The sequence below is a fragment of the Thunnus thynnus genome, chromosome 21, assembly GCF_963924715.1.
Source record: "Thunnus thynnus chromosome 21, fThuThy2.1, whole genome shotgun sequence".
Classification (NCBI taxonomy): domain Eukaryota; kingdom Metazoa; phylum Chordata; class Actinopteri; order Scombriformes; family Scombridae; genus Thunnus; species Thunnus thynnus.
The window spans coordinates 21,598,597-21,611,703 of NC_089537.1; the positions used below are offsets into that span (position 1 = coordinate 21,598,597).

Genomic DNA, 13,107 nt, shown 5'->3' on the forward strand with positions numbered 1-13,107 from the left:
GGAGCAGCTGGTGAATTTTGTCTGTATTTAAACACAGACAAAATACTCTAATTATATTTTTGGCTCAGTTGCTAAACTTACCATATGACTTTTTAGATGTGACAAGCAGAACAACCCTTTATTGATCTGTTTTGCAATAGTCTCTTTAGCAAAATTGTTGTCTTGTTTCCCTAATTTACTGAAGGCCTTTATGCTATACATATACCTATATATGTACAGCTAACAACCTATAAACATATATGCTTAAATATAAAGTATGATCAAATGTTTGCTTATACTGTGGCACTGATGCATTACAGACTGGAATAGGGACGATGAATTATGTTAATACATGGGTTCCATGTCAGCAAGTTGACATCTTCTACATACAGCCCACTGACAAAAACACAAACACATATATACATGTACGTGCTTGACACAGACTTCAACCGCAAGCCTGATTATGAGGAAGCCCATGTAACCATTTTACAAGCACAGATCTCCAGTCATTCAGGTATAAAAACAAACACATCGGAACCCTAGGCAAATATTCCTACAGAAATATCATTAAAACACAAAACAGAACATCCATGTGTCGCTTTATGAACGTGTTAAACTTCCTAGAGTACAAACGGCTGTCTATAGTGCTGGGGAAAAGGGGAAAAAAAGATCTCCTCCTAAAATAAAACAGATATTTAACTTGGCTCATGGTAAGTTTCAGCGTCTGATGGTAATGATATTATAAAATGACTACTGGACAAACCCCATAAATAACTGTGCTGTGTGGTTTCCAGACAGATAGAAAGCTGGGACATGTTGGTTACTGCAGCGCTGCATCTTGTTGAAGCAGGAACACACACACAAACCCTAAAGCTCACGCCACAATCCCACTGAAAAGTATAAAATATACAAACCAGTGAGGTTTTTTTATCTGAATTTGCCCCTTTCATATCGTTTACATCTTCTTTTTTCCTTTCTGGAAAGGAGTAGCAGCCTGCTTTTAGAGTGGGAATTTCCTTCCATTATATTCTATTTTGCTCAGCTAAAAATATCTTCCAGAAGTTGAACTTTACAGCAGTGTTTTCTATAAAAGATTTACTCAGTTGCACTGTGAGTGATCTTATTTAGCACCAAGCCACAGAAATCAGCACACAAATGTGTTGGTAATATTAACTAAAAAAAGGTGTATATAATAAAAATGTAGACTGTTGTTACACATTCAAATGACATTAACTATTTCATTTTCTTTCAACTGGAGCAGTATTTGTGCTATTTTTATCGCTGAATAGTGAGGTCCAGGTTTGCATCATGCAACAAAACACACTCCTGTCAAAATTAAGTAAATGTAGTCTGTTTTAATATCATCTGTCTACATGATATTCTCCAGATAAATAGATAATAGGGTCCACTGAGTGAGGCGGGGGAATCTCGAAGTCAAGTGGTCGGAGGTATTCCCAGCCAGTCTGGGTCATTGGCGTTTCTGTCCTCTTTTCTTTTCCCTCCATGTTTTGACACATTAATATTCACCATATGCCCTGTCAGACCTATCACAGGCGCGCTTCATTTTTATGCTTCTGCGGTGTGGGCAAACAGTGCGTACAGCTGCTGCCATCAGACAGCTCTTTCCCCTCTGCCTTGGCTCACATGTGCAACCAAACAGGCCTGTGTCAGAAACCAGGAATCCACGAGCCGAGCCAACCACTTCAATAAGCATCTTCCTACAAAGTGCCGCTTTAAATGGAAGCAACTTATACTTTATTTCATCTGACATCCTCTCTTTCACTGATTGGCACCTTGATATGACTGAGGCAAAACAGACAGGTGGGATTATGTGATAGGATATTTACTTTTCACAATCCTAACTGTCCTCAGTTCTACTGCACACCCATGACTAAATATTTTTCACGCACAGAGGTTTTTGAAATTTGAATACTGACTCAGGTCAGCATCAAAATTCTTGTACAGATGACAGGAAAAGAGCATGAACTTTACTGTTTCCTGTCAGTTGTGGCCTGCGTTCTCCTGCACTATTACGGCTCTCTGTACAAATCGCTATTTTGGGTCGAAATCCATCAGAGGGAGGAAACAGCGGTGTGCAGGGTAATGTTCCCGTACCTTGAGGTACTTGACCAGTTTCTGGATCTGCCAGTACTCAGAAGGCAGGTCTGTGTTACTCTCTGGACGGCGCTCTGGCTGCTCCTCTTCCTCCTCACTCTCAGATGAACTCTCACTGAAAACGTCCACTGGCATGCTTCCTGCTGGGGTCTTACTGAACAAGAAAAAGAGCAGATAACAGTGCACTTTTGACTGCAGATAACAAACTACAAGGGTGTGGGATAGTGTAACAACTAGACAATACACAGCCAGACAAAGGGATGGAATATACAGTAATATCATGAAATCTCTTTTCCTGTGTTTTAAATGGAAAAACAGCTTGCTCATCCCACACAAGGAGACCCATTAAGGATTTTGAAATTTAAGTGTCAAGTTTGAACTTCCTCAGAGTCTAAGCAGCAGGAAAATAAAGATTGGAATAATGTCATGACAGGACTGGAGTCGTCATCATATAGAGAGCAAAGGCTCTTGCTCGGTCATAGATGCAAACAGAAATGCAGATGGCTTTTTAAAGTTGCTCGGGCCACTTGGATAACTGTATCATGAAACCCGGGCGCTGTGGAGCAATGAAATTTGGTACACATTCAAATGAGGCCGCTGAGAGACAGTTCCCTTGTACATACAAATAGCATTTCCAGGGGAGCCCATTATCAGAGGAAGGCAACCAATATGAGGGAGCGTTTTCTAGGAAGCGCCATGATAAACACTGAACAAGAAACAAGACCTTCATGAAGCTGCCAGGCCAACACATTGTCTTGGGTGGTGTGCAATCATGACTGTGAATGAGTGAATGCACCCTCGGGTCTTTATTGAACCAACTGACGAGCAGCAAAGAATGCTATCAGTGGTCAGTGGTTAGAATCAAATGCGTCAATTTATTGCGCTAGCAGTCTGTATACATTGGCAGAAGCACGTAAGGAGACAAATGAGGAGCTGTAGCTGCCAGGAGCCAGGGGTAGAGAGATTTTACATAGGATCTTGTTCTGCACAATAGCTGATATATCTGCAGGTTCCATACAAATATCATCACTTGTAAAGAAGCATTTTAGCTCTTCTTTATAGAGCCTAAATCCTGCGTAAGTAACTCCACCTGCAGAAAAAGAAGTAGTCCTTACAGATTCTGACAAAGGAGAACTAATTCAGGACACTTACATTTTCTGGGAGGACAGACGTCCAGGTAAAGAGGACACGGAGAAATCTGCTTTCATCTTGCTCTTGGCTCCCGGTCCCAGCTTTTTCTTCTGTATTTCACCAGACTTCTCCTCTCCAGAACTCTTACTGGGTTTCTTTTCCTCTGCTTTACTATAATGATATAAAATAAGAGTCATTATGCCCGCTTCTATTTTGAAAATGGTTATTTTTCTAACATAATCATTATTTAACAACTTGAGACAAGGGTTCAGCAGGCCCCTTTTTTTTTTTTTTTTTTTTTAGCAATTTAAAGGCTTTTATCGTGAGCCAGTTTCTCCTCAAATGGGTACAGTTATCACAAGGTACAGCTGCAACAGCTCAGCCCTTGCAAGATCTATTTATCAATCAAAGACCATATGTGATAGATTTTTTAGGGATTTTTCTAAGACTTTTCCCAAGATTTCTGTCTGTAATTGAGCAGAAAGGGTTTCCACACTGTGAACGCATTTATTAACTTCATCATTTTGTAATCAGGAATATTTGCACTTGCCCTAAAATTTATAAACCATATAACCATCTCTGTATAATGTGTGACTGCTGGCAGACGCACAGAGCACATGTGGCGAAGGCGTGACTCTGGGATCACTGTCATCTAAAAGCTCATCTCTTCAACAAGAAGGATTCCCAAATTATCACATACCCACATGGAGACATGAGACTGAGATCCTTCCATCTCGGACATGGTTCATATTTCTTCTCGCCGCCTGCCTTGTTCAGTGTATGCTGTTGTCTCGGCTTCTCATGCACATTCTTTTCCTGTTGCTCGTAAGACCTCTGGGGTTGGCCTTGTTCCTCAGCATCAACCGATTCCACATGCTGGATCTTTTGTGTTGATGGAAGTTCTTGAACTGCAAAATCCTGTTGGTAAGAGGAAAAAGACAGAGGCTGGAGAGTGGGGAAAAAGGTCACCAAAATGCTAGTGGTGAGATATATAATAAATTTCGTTTGTAAAATCACATGTAATGGGGTTGTAAACCTCCCTGAATGATGCTTATTAAAACAAAATAGTCATTCTCGTGTTCACTTCTGCTTCTTGTGAAGCTTTGCACCATATTTTCCAACCGACATCTAACATAATGGCTTTAGTTCATCTAATCGCATTACTTATTAATGTCTGACTAGGTTCTGGCCATTTTACTCCAAGAAGAGACATAAAAAAACTACAGAACAGTATGAGTGACATATAAAAAACATAAAATTCACATAAGGCACTTCAAAACAATATGCAGGCCTGCATAACAATTCAGTCATTATTTAGCCATTGGAATAAAATAACACATTTCCAAAGTTTTACACAGAAGAGGTCCCCCTCTGTTAATTGGCTGAACAATATCAAAAAGTTTATTGTTTCTGTACATTCCTCCACCTAAAGCCTTGCAGCTTGGCACAGACAAAGTAACGCCTTTGTGTCACTGTTATTCAGTTATGATTTTTTTTAAGTTTTGAAGGTCTTTATACCAAACTTTACTACCTATATATGAATGCCAGTAAGACACATATGAATGGTTTGCAGGCAGTAGAGTTTTTAATCACAGGCACCTGCTTTGCAGAAATAGCTCAGACTGTCATTGGTTGTTAGGGTCTCAGCATTTTTAAGGGCAGGGAAAAAGAATTAGGATGTATTTCTATGGGTTGTGTTCACGCACAAGCTGGAGCCAAGCATGCCCAATCACTTTTCCAAAGACTTGTTTTTCATAAAACACAAAGTGACCTGCTATTGGAAACATACAAGTCAATCCACCGAACCACAGACCCACAGTCTGACTTTATTAGGCTAACCAACCTTCTTTAATTCTATTATATGTGAAATGGACAAAGTCCATGTGCTAACGCAGAAGGGAACACAAATTCTTTGACATGCCACAGTAAATAGACCCACTACATGTGCCATTCTGCATCTGAAAAAACTATAGGCTTTGAGACAAATGCTGTGACGCCTGCAGTCCTAAACTCAGAAAACATTTTTACAGCAGGTGACAATCATTAGCATTTTTCATATTTCTCCATTTGTCTTTTTTCCAAACCTGCATTTCGATTCTCAAACGTAAAACTACAACTATTTACATATGTTTGGGGTAGACTTGAATCTAATTACTTGATCCATACTGATGGAAAATCAGCAGGGCAGCAAATCTGAAGCCAGTGGCTATAAAACATCTGTCAATGGCAAGATTCATTTACTACTGACTGATTATGACAGTGAAGCAGTCTGTATTAATTTCAGGATGTGAAAAACGAAAACAAATTTACAACCGACAGAGTTTTTGCTTTTCAGTGAGCGTCTTGTGCATGCAAATACACAGCATGTCCAATTTCCAATCACGCTGTGATGTCAAAATGAATCCACAACACTGAACAGAGAAGGCGAGTCTGCTTCCTCCCTGTGTTGCAGCCCTCGTCTCCTTTGGCTGCCTCTGCTCATTTGATTGAGGCTGTCTAATCTAATAGAACTGTTAAAAAAGATCTGCTTCCTCACATTGGAAACAAGCAGATATGTTTGGAGATTAGGTGTTGTTATCTTTGGCTATCACCTTCCAAGTTTGGGCTCTCCATGTTGCAATCAGGGAACTGAGCCGCAGCTATGCGAGATTGTGTTTCTGACAGACACACTGCTGCTATTACTCTTTCAAATTAAACTCGGAATGGATCATGTCCACAAGAAGGACTGCAATTACTTAATATCTTAGATGTAGGATGCCTGTTGCACCATTTGATTGCTGTCGTCAGCAATCAATCAAATGAGTTTCAAAGCAGTGCATTTTTAAGTTGACCCTATCATATGAAGGTGATTAGCTCATGTTGAGGCAGAGAAAATATTCAGCGGTAAGAGTGAAACAAAAGTTACAGGACAGTATAAGAATCCAAGAGAAAAAGACCTTGACAATGATTTGTGCCTCCGCAAACTCGTTCACAGCCATTTTTACTGCGGCTGTCCATCATTTTTAGATTGTTCAGACTCAAGGCATCACTCTTCACACAGGACTCATAAAACATAAAAGCCTGAATATCTTTTTTTACATGCTTCAGCCTGGCACTACTCATTGGTTTATTAAAGTTTTCACTAAACCCAGCCCAGCTTACTATGGCACCTTTAGATATATTGCCCACTAAGAAGTTATGCTGCAATATAAGAGAAGCGCTATTCCACACTATATAGTCCAAGTATAATGTTATTTTAACATGGACACTACCTTTTTTGTGCCATTATGGGAATTTTGAGTTCTATTCAGAGTATAAATTTGCACACTAAGAATTCAGGGCTCAAATAAATGGTGGAGAGTAAATACAGTGCGCTACAGGGAGTGATTTTTAAGGGTTTACAGCTAGCAGTGCTTTGAGCTAAATGCTAATGCCTTCATGCTAACAAGCTTCCAATGACAATGATAACATGCTGATGTTTAGCAGGTACAATGTTAACCATGTTCACCATCTTTGCAAACTAATATTTACTAATTCGTACAAAGCACAACTGGGGCTGATGGAAATGTCATTAGCTTTGCAAATATTGGAAAAATAAAGATTTCGACCTGATGGTGGCGCTAGACAGAAAAGTTAAGGGTTCACTGAAGTTGTTACAATGCATCCTGAGGGGGATGTGAATATCTGAACCAAATTTCATGGCAATCTGTCCAAAAGTTGTTGAGACATTTCAGTGAAAAACACAAACGTCAACCTCATGGTTGAGTGAGAGGAAAAGTCAGGGAATCGCCAAAGTCAGTAGGATTCATGGATATCTGTATAAGAATTTTATGGTAATCCATCCAGTAGTTGTTGGACCAACGTGGTGGATAAAAAAAAAAGGCTCAGCATTAATGGCTGTTAAAGACAACTTATAGCAGTCAGTGTATGGCAGTGACTGTGTCTATGAATAAATCCTAGCATGGAAAATCTCTTTGGACAATTCAAAAAGCATTTTTGTTTGTTGAAATATTTCTGTTGTCTTTTGTCCCAAAGGCACTTCACTTGCAGAATAGTTTAGTGAAATCATCTGGCCTCACAGAAGTAAAATACTTTTGAAAAATCATTTGGGCAAAATACATTTCCATGTCAATCCTAGTTTACATCTGTTAATTCTATTACTTACACAGATGTACTTTTGATTCTTTCTTTGAGAGCAAGATTTGGGCAAATGATAATACTCTTTACATTTTGTTTGGCGAAGAATGACATCTTAATAAACCCCCCCCCCCCAAAAAAAAAGAAACTTAACTTAATATTTTCTCTAAAAGTTTGTTCTGATTGTCTTTCCATCTTTTAAGAAAAACAACAGACCACCACACAGAGCAGGCAGTGAACACCGTATGATCTAAAAGACTCTGATGAGCTTGTGATGATGCCACATTTTCCAACAAACACAAGTGCAAGTGAGAAAAGATCATATTCTTAAATGATTAACAGGTTTTTGGGTGCAGCTGGAATCTATTATTGAGGCAATTTGTTATATCGTCAAATTACTAAAGCAGGAAATAGCACTACTGAATAAATCATGCGTATTTCAACGTCTGGAAATGAGCATGTATGTCTGTGTGAGAGTGTCTGTGTGTGTGTGCGCATGTGTGTTTGTGTGTGTGGAGGGGGGAGGGTGGAGATGAGTATGATGAGGCTGGGCTGTTTTGATGTTGGAACACAGAAGAGGTTGATTCAAAAATTTTTCAACACAGTGACAACCAGACACTAGCTCACTAGCGTTCAACAGCACAGACACTGATTACACAATCCAAACTCTGTTTACACATGAGTCACACAGCATCAGTGATCAAATCAGCAGTTTAAAGAGAAGGACCTTGTTCACTGGACAAAGGGGCGTTTCAACACCCCCACATCTTTGCTTGGAGAGCTATAATTCAAGGCTACAAAAAAAGAGCTAAAAATGTGCATCTGCCTGTATTCCACTGTACCTCTTTGTTTATGTTCTCAGCAAAATGTGGAGATCTGCTCTTCAGAAGTGTTACCAGGTCTGGGTACGTATCACTTGTTCGCTCGTAGGCATTCTCGTCCCCCTCCTGTTTTATACCCTGTGAAAACAGAGTGAAAAACAGCTTCATTAATTCTAAAAACCACAATTATAATGTCACCCACATGTCAGCTGAAACAGCTGAGGTTAGAGAGCTCAGAGTATCTCCAGGCAGCCTCAGAAGGGGAAGTGTAAAACCATGTAAACCACTAAATTAGGTTTAAGACACTAGTGCTCTTTGAGGTTTCATTTGCATCAATGTCACCCATTTGGTTTTAGGTTGTAGTTTTTTTTTCACCTTGGCCGAACCATTTCCAGGTGAAGAAACAGAGACAGGAAACCTATGGCTTGTCAGCAAAGTCATTGAAGGAGTGAAAGGTGCTGCAGCATGCAAAATCCTCTCAGAAATGATTGCAAACACATTCAGACAGATTCCTGACAACTGGCGAGTATTTGGATGCTCTTTATAAATTAGTACACTTCAGGATTTTTTGCAGGGACACTTAAGGGCCCAGGTAAATTTGGGGTATATCTACATAATGTACATAATTGTTAGTAAAAGAGTTATGGTTTGAGTTTTGCCACCTCATCATAATTGAAATATAGGCCTAGGCTGTGCTATTACTGAGGTCAAATTTGTCATAAAGTCATGGTCTACACACTAAAATAAAGAATGACAGCTGCTTAAAATTCCCAGGACTTATGTCAGGACTGTGTTTACATTTCACAAATCACAGACTGTACCCTTCATTTCATGTACTTCTTCTCACACAGACTCAACATTAAACTGACTGCTGCAGCTGATGCAGTCCGCAGCGCTTTATCTTTGCAGTCTTACCCCGTTGAGAAACACTCCAGCGCTGCTGCAGGTGATGTAGAGGGTCTCAGTGTCGCAGGGTTCAATCACAAGGTAACAAATATCACCGTGTACCTGTCTCCACAGAGGGGCGCGACAGCCATTTGAAAATTCATAATCTAAAAGAAAAGAGAAAAAAAATTGGCACCTAGGCACCAAATTCTATAATATGTAGTGCAGTCTGATACTGGGTCACAACAGGTTCGTCCCCACAAGAAGAGGGAAACAGAGGGAATCGGTGGAGAAAAGGAGGAATCATCACAAGCGCTTGGGATGCTAATGACATGAGGCCAGAGTGAAGACATAGTTTCACTTGCAATAATAAAATAAATCATCCACAAAAAAGACACACTGGCATATTTTAAAACTGGTTTAGAAAATATTTTCATCAAGAGTGTCAATTTAACTTTACAAAAAGGGGACACTTTTTTTCAGATTGCATTCATCACTTGATGTGCACATGCTGCAGTGTATGAACACTTTGTTATGGCATGATAAATCCGCTGCAATGAAGCAGAAAAACATGTAGTGACTAATGACTTGGTAAACTGGAATCTGACAGATATAATGACTTCCATGTCTTTTGTGGCGGCAGAACACAGTCTTTTTATGCTTTGGAATATCCAGCATTAGTGTTAATAGCAATTGCTTTTCTTGCGACCCAGTGAAATGTGGAGATAATTCAAACCTGATGTGTATCGAACCGACTTCAACACCCTCTTTTCTCCCTCACTGCAGAACCGTTTCAACAACTCCACTTCATTCTTCACTGCGGTGGGGTCGAGCCCGGCTTGTCTGTAATGAAAATGGAGAAAAACAAAACAAAACAAACATCCAATTCATCTCATTCATCCACGGTTCCTTTTCTAAACTTGCTGCCTATTCTAATCAGAAACAACCGCATGTCGCAGCAAATATGGTTAGATCTGAGAGAAAGAGGATAGCTGTGGAAGATAAATAGATCATTTGATTGAATGCTGAGAGAAGGAGATAAAAGAGAAGCACCCACTCTGATATCTCTTTGAGAAGCTCTTTGAGGAGCTGCTTGTCCATATCATGGAGCAGGTGGAACAGCTTGACCTTGACCTCCCAGTCCTCGCCTCGGTCTTCCTCTTTGTCTACCAGACGCAGCAAATCAGAATGTGGGTCTTCTCCCTCTAGGATGGTGGCGAAGCTGGGACCAAGAATCTTAACCACAGGTTCTCTATTTTCTGAATGGTAAAATAAGTTATCCTTAACAATTATTTGGGTTAGGATGCTTTTCACAGTGTTTCTGAAAATGTGAGATGTGGTTCAAAATGTCAAAGTGGGTTCCTGCATGATAAGAGCACAAGTCTAGCTCCTAGAGAAAGGCTGGGTCAAGTTTAAGTGGATAATTTTAAACAGTAGAGCAGGCCTCTATGTGCGGTATTTTTTTTCCACATGCATTTCTTTTCACGAATTAAGCTAACATTCTGAGCTTAAAAAAAAAAGTCCACTGGCAATGAAAATGGGTTTTACCATATTCATCATGTATTCCTCTGTCAGACAATATTACCTTATCTCTTTTTGGCAGTGGTCCTAAAGTAAATACATTTCTGTAAAGAATTACCAATGGCAGCATAATTGGATGGTTGTAGAGAATAACAAGGAGGACAAACAAATTAAGTCTGTGGGTTATGGAGGAATGCTGGTGGCTGGACTACTTGGGATGCAAATGGGATTCAAATCTCATCCTGTGGTCATCGCACTTACCTTCAAGACATGCTCGAACCTCCTCCAGCTTCTTATCACTTGCCAGATGAACTAGTTTAGAGAGCTGGCTGAAGCTGCGCACACAAACAGCAGGAGGGGAGAGCTGCAACAACGGATGCCCTTCGCTGTCTTTCTCATGAGAGTATACATCTGAGTCACTGTGGAGAAAAGAAACAAAAAAAGCAGTAATACCATTAATGTTTTATCTTTATTGTTGTTTGTTTTATGTATTAGATTAAAAATTACAACAAACTTAAAGGTTATCATAGTCTGTGCTTTTGTTTTTGTACTTCTCTGCCTCTCAGCTCCGAGATAGAAAGCTAGCTACACGCTGAAAGTAGACCATATCTTCTGATGAAATAAAAAGGAATGTTCTCAGTCTTACTGAGGCTGAAAAACAAATTAATTATAGCCCACTGCTTTCAGTATAACCTAGGTAAAATACATTTGGACACCATGGTGACAGCATATCCTGCACAGACACGTAATACTGAAAGCAGTGGCCAGCCAGCTGCCTGCCTCATGATTAGACCAACCTGAAGTCATAGTCTGTTTTGAAATCAGATGCCACTAAAGTGGTACTCCACTGTAGCGGCTCCTTAAACACATGCTCTGCCTCCTGTGAGTGTTGGGAGCTGAACTGCTCCACAAAGCGCAGGATTTCTTTCAACAAGGACTCATTCATTGACGTGAACTCCAGTTTGCCAGTACCAGAGCTGGCCGTGGTCCACTGGGCTGCCCTGGTCAGTGATACCCCCATTGCATCGGCTGGGATATTCTGAAACAAAACATTAAAAACAACACTATTTTAAACAGTGTGTGGCTCATTAGGGCTCAGCATCATTTATTCTCATTCACATTTAATCAACTTTGATCTTACGGCCTCATGTAGAGATATTAAGAAAATGTCACGTGAGATTTCTATGACATTTGTTTGATATGTTTAAGAGCTGAAACAACAGAAAATTAATCAGTGACAATTTTGATAATGTACTATTTTCATTTTCAAAGCTTGAATGCCAAAAAAGTCTCTAAATTATAAGGATTTGCTGCTTTTCTTTCTCTAATGTGATAGCAAACTGAAAATCGTAAGGTTTCAGAGTAATGGTCAGACAAAACAAGTCATTTGAAGGTGTCACCTTGGGCTTTTTTGTGAATTGTGATACACATTTTCTCACTTTTCTCAGACACTGTATAGCTCAAATGATTAAATGAGAAAATAATCTGCAGATTAACTGTTAATTAAAATAATGGCTTGTTGCAGCCCTAATATGTTTCCAATCCAAATTAAACCAATTAGGCTGAACGTGTGTTGAATTTATACTTAATTCATTAAGAGCTTACTCCATTTATTTGAAAAGATAACACCAAAGTATGTAACTCTCATTACTCTATAAATGCTGCTGAGGTCAGGAAAAGTTTGGGACTTTCAAACTGGGTCAAAAGGCCAGAAAACGCTGAAAAACGATAGTGCTAAATCCTCAGCTCTCTTCACCTGACTCCAGCAAATTCATACAAAACTAATCAGCCCATCTTTTTTTAGCTTTAAGTAACTTTTTTCAGACGACAGACCATACTGGAGACATACCTTTCTCATATATGGTGCCCTGCATTAAAGCGTGAATATAACGTTAATGTAAAGCCCCATAAGGACATGTTGTGTTTATGGTGCAATATGTTATTTAGAAAATTTAAAAAATTTACAGGGACATGCTGTTTGTCAAGTTTTCTTCACGTTAAAATGTTTCGACGTTTTGTCAGAACAGTGACTAACTGCTGTACTAACTAATAACCGACTGCTAACAACGCTCACTAGTCCCGTTAATTTACCAACGCTGCTTTTTTTTAGCTGACTTTAGCATAGCTACAATCATGTTAAGCTTTTCTCCGTCAATAAAACACACATTACATGTTTCAGCCATGGTTTGTTACGTCTACATATGTACTTAAAGAGCAAACTTACCGTGTATTTCAAGTTGCTTCTCTATTTCTAAACTTTAGCCATCAATGGTATCCATGGAAACAACACGCTCCCTCTACAAGGAATAACCGCCCCCCTTGGTTGCTATGATACAGCCAAACACAACGGAACGCGACTTAGGTCAAAAATCACCAAACCCAAACCTTGAAATAACAAATAACAACCGCATAACTCACGTTGTGAGAGGGACTCTGTGGTACACAAACTGCAGCTGCGCTGCTATTAATCTAAAATCAATTTTATATTTTCTTGGCATAACAGCGTATTGATTCAAATATTTGAATGTTTTATTTATCC

At 39.5% G+C, this 13,107-nt stretch overlaps 1 protein-coding gene across 1 annotated transcript in view; it reads right to left on the reverse strand.

The window, feature by feature from the left end:
* The window catches only part of odad2 (outer dynein arm docking complex subunit 2), a 38,487-nt gene extending 25,585 nt beyond the window's left edge, over positions 1-12,902 (reverse strand). Inside the window, exons 1-10 of the mRNA XM_067578199.1 lie at positions 12,793-12,902; positions 11,366-11,607; positions 10,830-10,987; positions 10,105-10,306; positions 9,784-9,890; positions 9,078-9,214; positions 8,184-8,300; positions 3,926-4,143; positions 3,247-3,396; positions 2,095-2,248 (exon numbers count right to left, since the gene is read on the reverse strand). Of these exons, the coding sequence (XP_067434300.1) occupies positions 2,095-2,248; positions 3,247-3,396; positions 3,926-4,143; positions 8,184-8,300; positions 9,078-9,214; positions 9,784-9,890; positions 10,105-10,306; positions 10,830-10,987; positions 11,366-11,589 (1,467 nt within the window). The 5' untranslated portion in view covers positions 11,590-11,607; positions 12,793-12,902. The remainder of the gene's footprint in view (positions 1-2,094; positions 2,249-3,246; positions 3,397-3,925; positions 4,144-8,183; positions 8,301-9,077; positions 9,215-9,783; positions 9,891-10,104; positions 10,307-10,829; positions 10,988-11,365; positions 11,608-12,792) is intronic.
* Positions 12,903-13,107: the final 205 nt, after the last annotated feature.